The sequence below is a fragment of the Diceros bicornis genome, chromosome 21 (genome assembly GCF_020826845.1).
Source record: "Diceros bicornis minor isolate mBicDic1 chromosome 21, mDicBic1.mat.cur, whole genome shotgun sequence".
In the NCBI taxonomy this organism is placed as follows: domain Eukaryota; kingdom Metazoa; phylum Chordata; class Mammalia; order Perissodactyla; family Rhinocerotidae; genus Diceros; species Diceros bicornis.
This window is the reverse complement of record NC_080760.1, coordinates 13,730,263-13,745,216: the sequence shown is the minus strand read 5'-3', so window position 1 is coordinate 13,745,216 and position 14,954 is coordinate 13,730,263. Positions and strand designations below refer to the sequence as shown.

At 34.5% G+C, this 14,954-nt stretch overlaps 1 protein-coding gene across 2 annotated transcripts in view; it reads left to right on the top strand.

The window, feature by feature from the left end:
- The window catches only part of VIRMA (vir like m6A methyltransferase associated), a 65,258-nt gene that overhangs the window by 35,783 nt on the left and 14,521 nt on the right, over positions 1–14,954 (top strand). For both annotated transcript variants that reach the window (XM_058564618.1, XM_058564617.1), the window contains exons 12-17: positions 1,352–1,445; positions 1,579–2,123; positions 2,654–2,889; positions 3,359–3,611; positions 5,488–5,705; positions 11,438–11,570. In XM_058564618.1, coding sequence (XP_058420601.1) covers positions 1,352–1,445; positions 1,579–2,123; positions 2,654–2,889; positions 3,359–3,611; positions 5,488–5,705; positions 11,438–11,570 — 1,479 coding nt within the window. The remainder of the gene's footprint in view (positions 1–1,351; positions 1,446–1,578; positions 2,124–2,653; positions 2,890–3,358; positions 3,612–5,487; positions 5,706–11,437; positions 11,571–14,954) is intronic.

Here is a 14,954-nt window from a genome sequence, read left to right as displayed (position 1 = left end):
ACTGGAACTTCACTCTGTGGCTCCTTGCTGCCTTATGTAATTTGTGGACTTATTGAGAGGCAGCAAGGAAGAAATTAGAGGAAAGGATAATCTAAGGTGGGAAACATATGAGGGAAAGGAATTTTCTTATTTTTAAATTTCTCTGAGTTTTAGAAGCTGAAATACAGTAGTCCCCCCTTATCCAAAGTTTGGCTTTCCATGGTTTCAGTTACCCATGGTCAACCACAGTTTGAAAATATTAAATGGAAAATTCCAGAAAGAATTCTTAAATTTTAAATTGCACACCGTTCTGAGTAGCGTGATGAAATCTTGTGCCATCCCGCTCTATGCTGCCTGGGATCCCTTTGTCCAGTGTATCCACTTAGTAGCCGTCTCGGTTATCAGATTGACTGTTGCAATATTGATATTGCAATGTGAAAAAACCTTTATTTTATTTAATAATGGCCCCAAAGCGCAAAAATAGTAATGGTTGCAATTCGGATATGCCAAAGAGAAGATGTTGTTACTTTCTTACTGTGCCTAATTTATAAATTAAATATGTACATGTACATATGTATAGGAAAAACATAATATACGAAGGGTTCGGTACTATCCATGGTTTCAGGCATCTGCTGGGGGTCTTGGAACACATCCCCTGCAGATAAAGGAGGACTACTGTAGTAACACTTTTTAGTGTTGCTTCTGATATTTCTTCTAAGTTTTTTTTAACCACCTGTATGCTGCTCTGTGGAAGCTAGAAAAACAAAGCAATTTAAATATAACTGTTTGTTACCAGAAAACAGCATGGGCAGGTGCTAGGGACATAGGCAACTGTATTTCTTTTTCCTCTAACCGTGCCTCGACTGGCCGCCATCACTAGACTCTTGTAGTGTCTACCTTTTTAAAATGTATGTTATCTAGTCCTAAAACATTCTCTGTTGCTTCCTCAGTTTTGAAAGAGGTTTAGTACCCACAGGGCTTTGTAAAATTAGAGTCGTTGCTTCATTTTTGGGAGGGAGGATGTATAGAAAGATATATGAGAAAAAGTTATTTCAAACTCTTAATATAGAGAGTCTCAGACATTTCTGTATGTTACTTTTGTTTTAGTTGGTATTTTTTAATATACTTGTACTTTATAATTATCCATATTATTTATATAATACCATTTATGGTACAACATATGCCAAAGATCAGATAACCTTTATAAACTTCATTAGCCTTATCCATGTTGTAAATTTACTTAAGAAATTTGAAATGATGTGTAACTAGTTAACTTAAAGCTCGTATTTTTAACTAATGCCTTCTCTGGAATTTTCTCTTAATCTGATAGGTACCAAGAAATTAAACTTTCTGTTCATTTTTATTTTTAAAGAATATTGATAACTTGATGACCCCAGAAGGAGTTGGCCTTACCACTGCCTTGCGAGTTCTCTGTAATGTGGCATGCCCACCACCCCCTGTTGAAGGTAATGTGGCTACTGTACTACTACTCTTTAAGCCTAGTATAAATATTATTTATTAAATAAAATATTAAAAAATATTAACTGATTATTAACATATAAGTAATTATTTTTTTCTTTTCCCTTATCCTGTATAAAGGTCAACAGAAAGACCTGAAATGGAATCTTGCTGTTATTCAGCTTTTTTCTGCTGAAGGAATGGACACCTTTATTCGGGTTCTGCAAAAATTGAACAGTATTCTGACTCAGCCTTGGAGGCTCCATGTCAACATGGGCACTACCCTTCACAGAGTTACTACTATTTCAATGGCTCGCTGCACACTCACTCTTCTTAAAACTATGTTAACGGAACTCCTGAGAGGTGGATCCTTTGAGTTTAAGGACATGCGTGTTCCTTCAGCACTTGTTACTTTACACATGCTCCTGTGCTCTATCCCCCTCTCAGGCCGTTTGGATAGTGATGAACAGAAAATTCAGAATGATATCATTGATATCTTACTGACTTTTACACAAGGAGTTAATGAAAAACTCACAATCTCGGAAGAGACTCTGGCCAATAATACTTGGTCTTTAATGTTAAAAGAAGTTCTTTCTTCAATCTTGAAGGTTCCTGAAGGATTTTTTTCTGGACTCATACTCCTTTCAGAGCTGCTGCCTCTACCATTGCCCATGCAAACAACTCAGGTATCACTTCCGTATAACATGCATCTTATAAAATGACTGCAGTAACACTTTTTAAAAAGCCAGTGATTTTGTAAAAAAAAAAAAAAAGCCCTCATCCTGTTCCCCAAAAAAAGACATAAAATAACTGGATGAGTGTGAGATAAAACTGAAGGAAGTTGGTCATTAAGGAAATATGGGGGTAGCATTTTTTAAATAAATTTTTGTTACCATGAGTTTTATTATGTTGTTATGTATACTTGTACTTTTGTTATTTTTAAATCCTTTTTTCCCCCTTTATCATGTGTTAGAATTTGCCATTAACCTGGTTGCTTCACCAATGGACACTGATCTACTGACTGCTAACCTGAGAACCATAAGATTTTTTTAGATGCATTGAATTCAAGCAAATGTTTAATTGTGTAATAGAACATTAATGTTTTAAGCATGCAGTAAAGATGTTCTTTTCATAACAGTTCTTCTTGAACAGTTTTTGTGACTATAAATAAATATTTAAAAAATCTACGTACACACACATTATACTTTTTTAACAGGTTATTGAGCCACATGCTATATCAGTGGCACTCAACACCCGAAAATTGTGGAGCATGCACCTTCATGTTCAAGCAAAATTGCTCCAAGAAATAGTTCGGTCTTTCTCTGGCACAACCTGCCAGCCCATTCAACATATGTTACGGCGTATTTGTGTTCAATTATGTGACCTTGCCTCACCAACTGCACTTCTGATTATGAGAACTGTGTTGGATTTGATTGTAGAAGACTTGCAAAGGTATTTTCATTTTGCATTAAAAATTTTTTCCTCAAGTTATTCTTGACACAGATACATTTTTTTCACTTAGAATTTGGACACTAGTATTTGGAATGTTCAGATAATATATATGCATATAAAGATATACATATACATATATATACACACACATACATATATATGAATATATGTAGATTATTTTTAATTGGAAAACTCTTTTTTCATGTGCAAAATACCTTGAAGGTCTTGATTTTGAGTGTTTGAAAAGTGAACTATAAAGTACTATGATTTAAGAAAATATATTACTGAAAACCTGAATTTATAAAATTTTATAGTTAATTGTAAAATTTTGGAGAAGTTGTCATATCTAAGGAATGAAATGTTTTAAACAAGATTTGTATAAATTGATATGTGTTGAAAAATAAATATTAGTTAAATGATGCCTTAAAATCAAGAACTTTGTTTACTAAATGTATTGATTCTATTTCAGCACTTCAGAAGATAAAGAAAAACAGTATACTAGCCAAACCACCAGGTTGCTTGCTCTTCTTGATGCTCTGGCTTCACACAAAGCTTGTAAATTAGCTATTTTGCATCTAATTAATGGAACTATTAAAGGTGATGAAAGATATGCAGAGATATTCCAGGATCTGTTAGCTTTGGTGCGGTCTCCTGGAGACAGTGTTATTCGCCAACAGTGTGTTGAATATATCACATCCATTTTGCAGTCTCTCTGTGATCAGGTATTTATAGTTATTTTATAAATTCTTTGTGTTTTTTAAAAGCTTCTCTTGGTGTAAATCTTGGCTCTGAACAAACAGATCTTACCTGTTTTATTATTCCTGCTGTTGTTTAGGGAGATAAATTTGATGATTGAACCAACAGTAAAATGGTTTGATGCTTCATAGTTTTCTTTGGTTTTGTACTTCACAGGTTTCTCTAAAGAGCTCTTTTCTTTATGAAATTGTGTCCTTGGATAGTTGCTTTATGTACCAATGTATTCTTTGGGATTGGTTATGTCTAGTATGTTCATTTTCCTTCCAATTATATTATACACTGAGTCATTCTTGAATTTTATAGCTTTGTGTTTGGTTGAATTAATATCATGTTCTCTTGTTAAGATAACTTTTGCAGGCATCACAGGCTACTTCAGTTTTCATGTATTTCAGACTACTGTGCTTATAGATGTTGGCTAAACGTAGTAGTATTTTTCCCTGCTGTCTATATTTTCGGCTTCCAGTTTATAGTTCTATGAGTTAATGAAGATTGTTTTAAGTTTTAAAGCCCATTGTGATTGGGATCTTTGGAGATTTCTATGCCCAATGACATTTTAGCTTGTCAAAATGCTCCTGCTGTCTAATCATGAGATGTGATTTTTTTCAGGCAAGATATTTTTAATAAGATCCCATATTGGAATATTATCTTTTTCTAGCTTAACAAAAATCCAGTTTGGTTACATTTAACACTTAAGAGGGAACATTTTTGTTGTGACTTGTTTTCGCAAAAAGAGACTTGGTAGAAAATAATTTGGGACCTGGTAGAAAGGGTATTTGGTGTTTATCTTATCCACATCAAGTTGTATGACTACACTGAATAACACTGTAGCATCCCAGCTGCCCTTATACATAAACCTCATTCTTGGCCTCGCCTTGTTATATTCCCCTTCTGTTTCAGGCTTTGTTTTATAGTTTTAAGCCAAGTTGAATACTGGTTTGCAGTATGTTGAAGTGATTAAAGGCTATGAGATATACTTAAAAATATTCCTATAAAATCCACTTTACTTCTATAAAAAGAATAGTGAGAGTTTTTAGTTATTAACTTGCTTAACATTGAAAAACTTGAATATTAAAAGTATCTTAAAGCTAGAGGAAAATATTTAGTTGAAAGACTGTGTTTAAATGTTTATTTGCTCTACCCATCCATCCATCCTTTTCTGTGATATTTTAAATTCCAATATGGATATGTTTATTAAAATTTATTTCTCTGTGTGGTTTCTTTATAGATTAAAAAAATATTCAGGGCCGGCCCCGTGGCTTAGCGGTTAAGTGCATGTGCTCCGCTGCCAGCGGCCCGGGTTCGGATCCCGGGTGCGCACCGAGGCACCACTCCTCCAGCCATGCTGAGGCCGCGTCCCACATACAGCAACTAGAAGGATGTGCAGCTATGACAGACAACTATGTACTGGGGCTTTGGGGGAAAAATAAATAAATAAAATCTTAAAAAAAAAAAAATATTCAAATGAATGAATAATACAGTGATTTAAAATATTTTAGTACCAAAGTACTTCACTTAACCATTTGAAGATAGAAACTACACTCAGTGCAATACAGACGGAAAAATTTTAAAGAGATGTTCTTAAAGTAAAAATATTGTAAAGTAAAATATTTAATTCTTTATTTCTTTGTGTGTGTTTCCTTGTATTAACTTTTGTAAAAGGGTAAAATGACTCCTTTGTTCTTAATGTGTTTGAATCTGTGTTTGGGATGGAATGGTAACAGTAATAGTTTAATGAGATAATTATTAAGTATTAATAGCTATATATTTATGAAATAAAAATGCTAAGTGATGGTGATAATCATTAAAAAAATTATTTTTTTCCTACTCCCTCCTCCCTCACAGGACATTGCACTTATTTTACCAAACTCTTCTGAAGGTTCAGTTTCTGAACTGGAGCAGCTCTCCAATTCTCTACCAAACAAAGAATTGATGGCCTCAATCTGTGACTGTCTACTGGCTATGCTAGCTAACTCTGAGAGCAGTTACAACTGTTTACTGACATGTGTCAGAACAATGATGTTTCTTGCAGAGCATGATTATGGATTATTTCATTTAAAAAGGTAATGCTTTATCTAATTTAATATACTTTTGGATTTAATTTTTCTCTCTGTCACCTCCCAAAATAATTAATTCATAGCTATTGTAGAAGGTTGAAGGTATGATTTCTTTCGTGTGGAGAAATTTTGTGTTTATGGAAAAGATTTGTTAGCAGTGAAGTGTGCTAGTAATAAAATCTTTAGGATTGAAAACATAAATCGAAAAGGTAGACAAATTAATATGGGCATCTTACATTATTTAAGAAGGAAATCTTATTGTTCCAGGGATGTTAATTCATGCTCCAAGATATTTGTTTTGTTGGTATATTCACCTATACTCCTTCAAAGGTGGCATTAGTGTGATTATTATAGACCCTAAAGCTGAGTGTTGATTCTGTGTTTTTTATTCTCTAAAAAATAGGAGTGACTGAGATGAAATTTGAAATGATATAAACTCAGGCTCTTAGGTATAATTTCTGCTCCAGTCTCTCTGTCCATACCTTCATCTTTTTCTTCACTAGGAAGGTAGCTGGCTATTACATGGATTTCCTTGGGAATTTTGTAGAAGTGCATAGGATTATGAGATACAAAGGAATAGGAAACATTTGTGCCTCTCCCTCATTAATTCTTGCAACATTGGTTGAAAACTTATGTTCCCAGGTACTATGTTTGGTGCTGGCTCCTACCTTCTCCATCTCCTTGTCCTGATGAACCTGTCTCATCTCCTGAATTTCTCTCTCTGTTGGTGGCACCTGCTGAACATCCAAGTTTTCCTCCTCCCACCTTTCTTCTCCCCCCTTCCCAATCTCTCACCAAAGTCTTTAAACTTTATTTCTTGAATGTCCTTTTTCCTATTGTCTGGGTATTTGCTCTATATCCTTTAAAACTCTCCTTGTCAACTATACTTCCAAGAAAGCCAAAAAGCTTTCCTTGATCTCTCCATTCCTAGCTGGGTTAGGTGCTCTCACAAATACTCTTTGCATACCTCTGCCATAGCATTATTTGTGATGTTGTTGGCTTTGCTAAACTCATGTTTCTGGTCCTTTTTTTTTTTTTTTTACCTGTAATCTTTTCCTAAATAGTCTTAACCTATTCCCCTTTCTCCCTTTAGCTCTGATCTTTCTGCTAAGCTCCTAGTAACCCATGTATCTATTTAAGCATCCTTACTTGGTTATCTAATGGACATCTCAAACTGAACAGATCTAAAGCAGAGCTCTTGATATTGTGGCTTCAAACATGTTTCTGTCGTGTTCATCCTAGTAAATGGTATTACCATCCACCCAGGTGCACTACCAAAACTCCAAGATTTTTGATTCTTCTTTTTTCCTCACCCCTACATCCTATCCATCAGTAAGTCCCGTGGATTATACCTCTAAAATATATCCTGAATCTGATCCCTTTCCTCCACCTCCATAGCTACAACCCGTGTCCAGTCCACTATCATTTTTCGCATGACCCACTACAGTAGCCTCCAATCTGTTCTCCTTGCTTCCACTATTGTCCCCTTAAAATCCGTTGTCAGCAGTCAGAGTGATCTTTTTAAACTTAAAACAGATACATGTCATTGTTTTGCTTAAATTTTTTTAATGGCTTCCTGTTGCACTACAAATAAAATCTAAACTCTTTATAATGATTTGTAAGGCTCTCTACAGTCTGGCCCTTACTTATCTCTTTGACTTATCTCATAGCTCTTTTATCCTCACTTTTTGCTCTCCTATCAAGCTCATTGTTACCTCTAGGCTTTTTTTTTTTCCCTAAAATGTTTTCCCCTAGATCTTTCTAGGATTTATTTCCTCACTTTGCTCAGGTATCTGCATAAATATATTTCCTGTCTAAATATCTGTCTAAAATAGCCTACCCTTTGTGTCCCCATTCCTTATCCTCCATTATATTTTTCACTGTATTTATACTGTTTGACATTACATTATATAGATTTATTGCTTATTTGATTGTTTCCCTCACTAGCATATAAGCTACATGAGGATAGGGACTGTGTCTTCTTGACTATACTCCCCCCAGCACCTAGATACCTCATACATAGTAGATACTATGAAGGAAGAAAAATGAATACTAGATTCATTTGGTCCTCAGATATTTATTGAATACCTTCTCTGGGCCAGACACTGTTCTGGGTCCTGGGAATTCAGTAAAAAAAAATCCCTCCTTTCTTGGTGCTTTCATGTTACTAGAGGTAGACAGACAATAAATAAATAAGTGAAATACATAGTATATTAAAGAAAAACATAATGTAGTGCAGAGGGATAGTGAATGCCAGAGTGAGGGTGGGAGTTGTCATTTGAAATATGGGGAAGTGATCAAGGAAGTCGTTACTGAGAAGATGACTCTTGAACAAAGACCAAGACCCGAATGAGGTGAGGAGTGAAACATGTTAACATCCTGGGGGAGAACAATTGCAAATGGCATGCCTAACATGTCTGAGAAACTTCCATGAGGCCGTGGTGACTACCTTTAAAGTGAGTGAACAAAGAGAAAAATGATAGGGCATAGTGTCAGAGAAGTAATGGGGGCATAAGGTGGGAAGCAGATCATCAAGGGCCTTTAGGGTTATTAAGGGTCATTGTAAGAATTTGAGCAGAGATAGCATGATCTGGCTTTTATCTGGCTTTTTAAATAAACAAATCACTATGTACTTTTTCATATAGTCCTCACAACAAGCCTGAGGTAGGGCTCACTTAAAAAAATTTTTTTTTTTTTGTGAGGAGGATTAGCCCTCAGCTAACATCCATTGCCAATCTTCCTCTTTTTGCTGAGGAAGATTGGCCCTGAGCTAACATCTGTGCCCATCTTTCTCTATTTTATATGTGGGATGCCTGCCACAGCATGGCTTGATAAGCGGTGCACAGGTCTGTGCCTGGGATCTAAACCCATGAACCCTGGGCCACTGAACCAGAGTGTGCAAACTTAACCACTATGCCACCTGACTGGCCCCCTAATTTTTTTTTGAGATAATTTTAGACTTTCAGAAGAAATGCATAAATAGTAGTACAGAGTTCAGATATACTCTTCACTCAGCTTACCCTTATGTTAGCATCTTATGTGACCGTTGAGTAGTTATATCAAAACTAAGAAATTAACCTTGGCATACTACTATTAACTAAAATACAGAACTTATAATCTCAATCTAATTATGAGAAAACATCAGAGAAACCTAAATTGAAGGACATTCCACAAAATAGCTGACAAGTACTCTCCAAAAATGTCAAGGTCACGAAAAATAAGGAAGGAGGAGACAAAAAAGACATTACAACTAAATGCAATGTAGGACCCTTCTTGGATCTTGGAACAGAAAAAGAACATTAATGGAAAAACTGGTAAAATACGAATGTTTTATTGAGAAGGCTACCATAGAGGTGATGTACCTTTCTCAGTGCATCATATCAAGGAATACATGATGTTGATAGGTATACTAATGATATAAACCTTGATCACTTGACTGAGGTGCTGTCTGCCAGGATTCTGCACTGCAGACTTAGTAATTTTCCATTTTTAGTTATCAAATATTTTGGAAAACATACTTTGAGACTATGCAGATATCCTACTTCTGCTTAAAACTTTTGTCCACTAACTTGAGTATCCATCGGTGAATCTTGGCATGTGACAGTTACTACTCTGGTGTTCTAATGGTGATTTCCTATTTCTCTCATTCCTTTTTCATTTATTAATTATCCTTCTGTAAGGAAGGGTTATCACTTTTTCCTCATTTATTTATTCAGGTATTTATATTAGTATGAACTTATGGACATTATTGTTTTCTTGTATAATGATCCAATACTATTGTTACTTATTTTGTTGCTCAACTTGTGTCACTGATTTTGGTTCCTCTCATTGGATAGAGCTAGGAAATATTTTTATGTGTCCTTACACATACAAACACATCTACATTTAATTTTGCGTCTATTTATTTGTATATATGTATTTCTAAAAGTGAGTCCATACTGATACTTTGATTCTAATCCAATATCAGAAGAGTGATTCTAACCTTCTCCTTTGTGACTTCATTCTCCGACAATATGAAACATAGCTCTCATTATGTATAATATATTTACTTATTTATTTAGCCCTATTATACAAAATTAAGTAGTAGTTTCTAACTAATTACTAACCCATACTTCTGTGACCAACAAATTTAGCAACTAGCCTACAGTGTTTGTATATAGTGTTTTTTTGTTTTTAGCCTTACTGTATCCAGTCAAAACACTTATTTTCCAAAGTTACTTAGATTAACTCCTTTATTCTCCATCTCCTTCAGTTTGGTTATGTGATTCATTTGTAATACAGTTAGATTTGTTTGTCATAGTCTGCATTCTATTTACCCCCAAATTTTGGTTGATTTTTTCTTAAATTTACATTCAGTGAAATTCATGGTTTGTGATGTGCAATTCTGTGGATTTTGACAGTGTGTAGAGTCATGTGTTTATCACTACAGTTCCATACAGAGCAGTTCCATCACCCTAACATTCCAGTGTGCTAGCATTTTATAGACAACCTCTCTACAACTTGAGCAACAAAATACTGGAATTTGGTATTGCTAGTTTTTTTTTTTATTTTAGACATTCCAATACATGTGTGGTGGACCCCAGTTTTTGATAGGCCATGAAAGTAAGGCTCATTTGCTTAAGGTTTTATATAATGGCTAGTAATTGGTATGGTCTAATTTTGAACCCATGCTTTCTCCATTAATCTTATTATCTTTGTATTTAGTATCATTCCTGTTTGTTGTGCCTTGTCTATTTCATTATTTTATAAAGTTCCCAAGAGCAGGAGTTTTATCTTTCTTTCTTTTGTATTGCTTTACCAAAGTCTTGTATGATGGTGTCTCAGAATCTAAACACATTTTTCAAATACAAGAAGCACGTTTAGTGTTAATATCATACTTATTTTCATTTTGGCTAATTATGTTACACCATAAAGGACATAGTTGAATATTGGAATAGTTTACCCTTGAAGTTCTCTTTCGATCAACTAAGAACTGTGTAAATGCATAGGATAATTTTAGCAGGACTATATATTGTCATGATTTTAGATATGTATCATGATTGTTTGTTATGCTGAAATCTCTTTACGTCAGGGGTTGGCAAACTATGAGCTACAGGCCAAATCCAGCCTGCCACCAGTTTTTGTAAATAAAGTTTTATTGGAACATAGCCAGTGTTTATGTGTTGTCTGTGGCTGCTTTCCCAACAGTTGAGTAGTTGTGACTGAGATTGTTGTTGGGTATAGAGAGAAACAAACTGAGTTGTGTATTGCCCCTAAAGCCTAAAATATTCACCATCAAGGTCTTTACATAAGAAGTTTGCTGACCCCTGCTCTGTACCCTTGATTTCCTTCTGGCAGGTTACAGTGTCATAAAGATGGTCGTTCATTGTAGTTATTATATGTTAGGCTTTCTGGTCAGGCTCTGAGACAGCTATAACCTCCTTGTGTTAGAGAAATCCTCAGGTAATAAAAAGTGTAGAAATAAGGAACCTGCAAGGTTCTTTTGCTAAGTTTTATACCTTTATTATCTGAGGGAAATTTTTTCTTTAATAGCTTGAAGCTTATCTTTAAAAGAGATGTCAGCTATAGATACTGCTTTATTATATGGTTTATGTACACAGACACACCAAAGTACTTTATACATTTTTTTAAATGGTGGACTAAATTGTCTTCTGTCTGAGCTGAGATCGTTCATTTCTCATGCTTGATTTATATGCTCAAATTTTAAGACATCTCCTCTCTATTTTCTTTATTTACAGTTCTTTAAGGAAAAACAGCAATGCTCTGCATAGTTTACTGAAACGAGTGATCAGCACATTTAGTAAGGACACAGGTGAACTTGCATCTTCATTTTTGGAATTTATGAGACAAATTCTTAACTCTGACACGATGGTAGGTGTATTCATATGTATATATATGTATTTGATGTTTTTTAAATTTACAAACTTTTGTCATAAGTTAAAAAATAATGGGTTCAAAAGTATCTTGGAATACACAGTGTTTTTTGGAACTTGGAGCTTAGTGTTTTTTTCTATGCCCTCACTCTATTATAAATACAGTTTTTTTATTTATTAAAAAAATAGATGTTTAGGGGCTGGCCCCGTGGCCTAGTGGTTAAGTTCGGCACACTCTGCTTCAGCAGACCAAGTTTGGTTTCCTGGGTGAGGACCTACACTACTCGTTGGCAGCCATGTTGTGTCACCAACCCATGTACAAAATAGAGGAAGATTGGCACAGATGTTAGCTCAGGGCAACTCTTCCTCAGCAAAAAAAAAAAATAGATGTTTAACAGTAGAATTTATTGAACTCTTCTTTAATTTATTAGGCATCATTAGTTTGTGAATACTCTGTGACTTTGCAACTTAAATGGAGAAAAATACTCTCTCTAGTGCCTTCATTTTTTACATAATTCTATACATTGAGTTACCTTGCTAGGGTCATGAAGAACGGTCAAGTTTTATGAGTCTCTTTAAGTATTTACTTACTGTTATTTAAGCAGTTACTGATTTTGTTCTGGATGTTGTGATTTTGGGGTGAATGTAAAGTTTATTATACTAGAATATGTTTGATCCATCATAGATATGAATTAAAGATAATTTCCCTAATTCTAAAATCTTATTATTAAAATCTAAGAATTTCTCTCATTAATATTTTCTAAAATCATAGTATATATTATGGACACAATTCCAGAAGCCATTAATAGGCCTGCTTTTAAAAAGTGTTTGTGGTCAAATAAGTTTGGAAATGTCTCCCCTGATGGAGCTTAACTGTGCACATTAATATATTGAAAGCTCTAAAAGGTCCTGGATAAATAGAAACTTGATTTACTGCAATCTAATCCAGCTTTGTCCAAATGTATTGCCTGGAAAGTGTGTTTGTGTGTGTGTGTGTGTATATAGCTGTTAACATTTTATGGGTCAGTATTCTGTCAACACTGGTTTAAGAAATTCAGCTCATATTTAAGATTTCTGTTTCAGAAGAGTTGTAGAGGACCTGTTTATTACAGTGTTACCAAAATAAATATAATATAGAATGATTTCATAACAAAAAGTTAAATTTAATGCTTAATGTATTTCTCTTATGCATGTAATTTATATCGAGAATATTTACTCCTGTAAGCCCTTCTTGGCTGCATGTTGTGTTTGTAGTTACTGTGCCAGTTTTATTGGCAAAATATTGTTTGTTTTATGCCGTATCTAATTTATTAAAGTAAATAAGTTTACCAGATGTTTTGATTCTGAAAGATTGGCATATTTAACAAGTAGGACTGCAGCTGCCCTAAAGAGATTTTAAAATTTTACTTGAGGAAAGACTGCTTATTAGTTTTACCACATCCTAAGTGACGTGTTGTTAATAAATCAGTTTGACAGATTTTCTTATACATGTCATCAGTTAAACAGTTCATAGTCAAAAACCACTAACCAGTGTTCATTCATGTTATCCAGGATCTGCTAGGCCCTCAGGACTGCTAATTAATGCTTTTATTCATCCCTCATCAATGCATTTCCTTTTCTTACCTCTTATTGAGAAGATCAAGGCCTTCCTGTTTCGTTTCTAAATCCTTTCACTCTCTGGTAGATTCTTTCCCTCTTCTTTCTAATCTGTTGTTTCCTACCATAATCAGAGGAAGATGTACCCCTGAATTACTTCATCTCTATCTGTGACCTAGATCTTATCCCTTCTAATATCCTTCCTGACTACTTTTTCCTCTCCTCTCTTTATATGTTTTGTTGCCCTTGGCTAGTGGATAGTATCTCTCAATATCCAAAATCAAATTCATTATCTTCCCCCATAAACTTGATTCATCTTTTGTGTGCCCTGCTTTTATACCATTGATCTTCCCTGACCTTCAAGATGAAAATCATGAAATAGTGCTAACTTGCCCTCTTTTGTTCATCATCTTCAGCAGCAGCTCATTCTTGTTAGTTTTATTCACAAAAACTTTGATACTTCATTCCTTCTTTTGTATTTTCATCACTATTACCTTAGGTTTTTTCCTTCTTGGGCTTTCTTTTCTTCATTACGTTTTTGTTGAGTTGTAATCCACAACCCATAAAATTCACCCTTAAATTTTAAACTGTCAATTCAGTGTTTTTTAGTATATTCATATAATTGTGCAACCATCACTGCTATCTAATTTCAGAACATTTTCATAACCCCAAAAAGAAATCCTGTACCCATTAACAGAAACTTCCCATTCCCCCTTTCCACCAGCCCCTGGCAACCACTAATCTGCTTTTCTGTTTCCATGTCAATTTCTGCTACAAAGTGCTGGAATTTTTATAGGAATTGCATTGCATCTGTAGATCAATTTCGGGAGTACTATCATCTTAATACTATCAAATCTTCACATCTATGGACGTGGAATGGCTTTCCATTTGTTTAGGTCATCTCTAATTTCTTTCTACAATATTTTGTAGTTTTCAGTGTACAAATGTTGTACCCCCGTCATTATGCATCTAAATTGGGAATTTTTTAAATGCTATTATAAATGGAATTGTTTCTTAATTTAGTTTCCAAATTGTTCTTTGCTAGTGTTTAGAAATGCGGTTGACTTTTGTGTATTGATATATTTTGTCCTGCAACCTTGCTGCAACCTTGTTTATTAGTTCTATTAGTTTTTTTAGTGGTTTCCTTAGGATTTTCTATATACGAGATCATGTCATCTACAGAGATAGTTTTATTGCCCTAAAAATCCTCTGTGCTACACCTATTCATCCTTTCCCCCTAACCTCTGCAACCACTGGTCTTTTTACTGTCCCCATAGTTTTGCCTTTTCCAGAATGTTACATAATTGGAATCATATAGTATGGAGCAAGTCTTCCATATCTTTTCATGGTTTGATAGCTCATTCCTTTTTAGTATTGAATAATATTCCATTGTCTGGACGGTACTACATTTTATTTATCCGTTCACTGAGCGAAGGGCATCCTGGTTCCTTCTAAGTTTTGGCAGTTATGAACAAAGCTGCTATAAACATCGTGTGCAGGTTTTTGTGTGGACATAAGTTCTCCTCCTCTCTTTTTTTTTTTTTTTTAAGTGATTGCTTTGGTCTGTTTTCTCTGACCTTTAAAAATAATAATCATTGTAATACTTTCTGATTCAGCTATACTAAACTTCCCTTCTCTCAATGAAAGTGGTATAAGTAACTAGGAGTGAGGAAAGAAGCCAGATAGAAGCCTTGATAGTTTGCAATCTGTTTAATATACTTATTTCTGTAAAATATGTTTAGTCTGTTAGTTTATATATTTTATTATCATTTAGGGGACAGTTCCT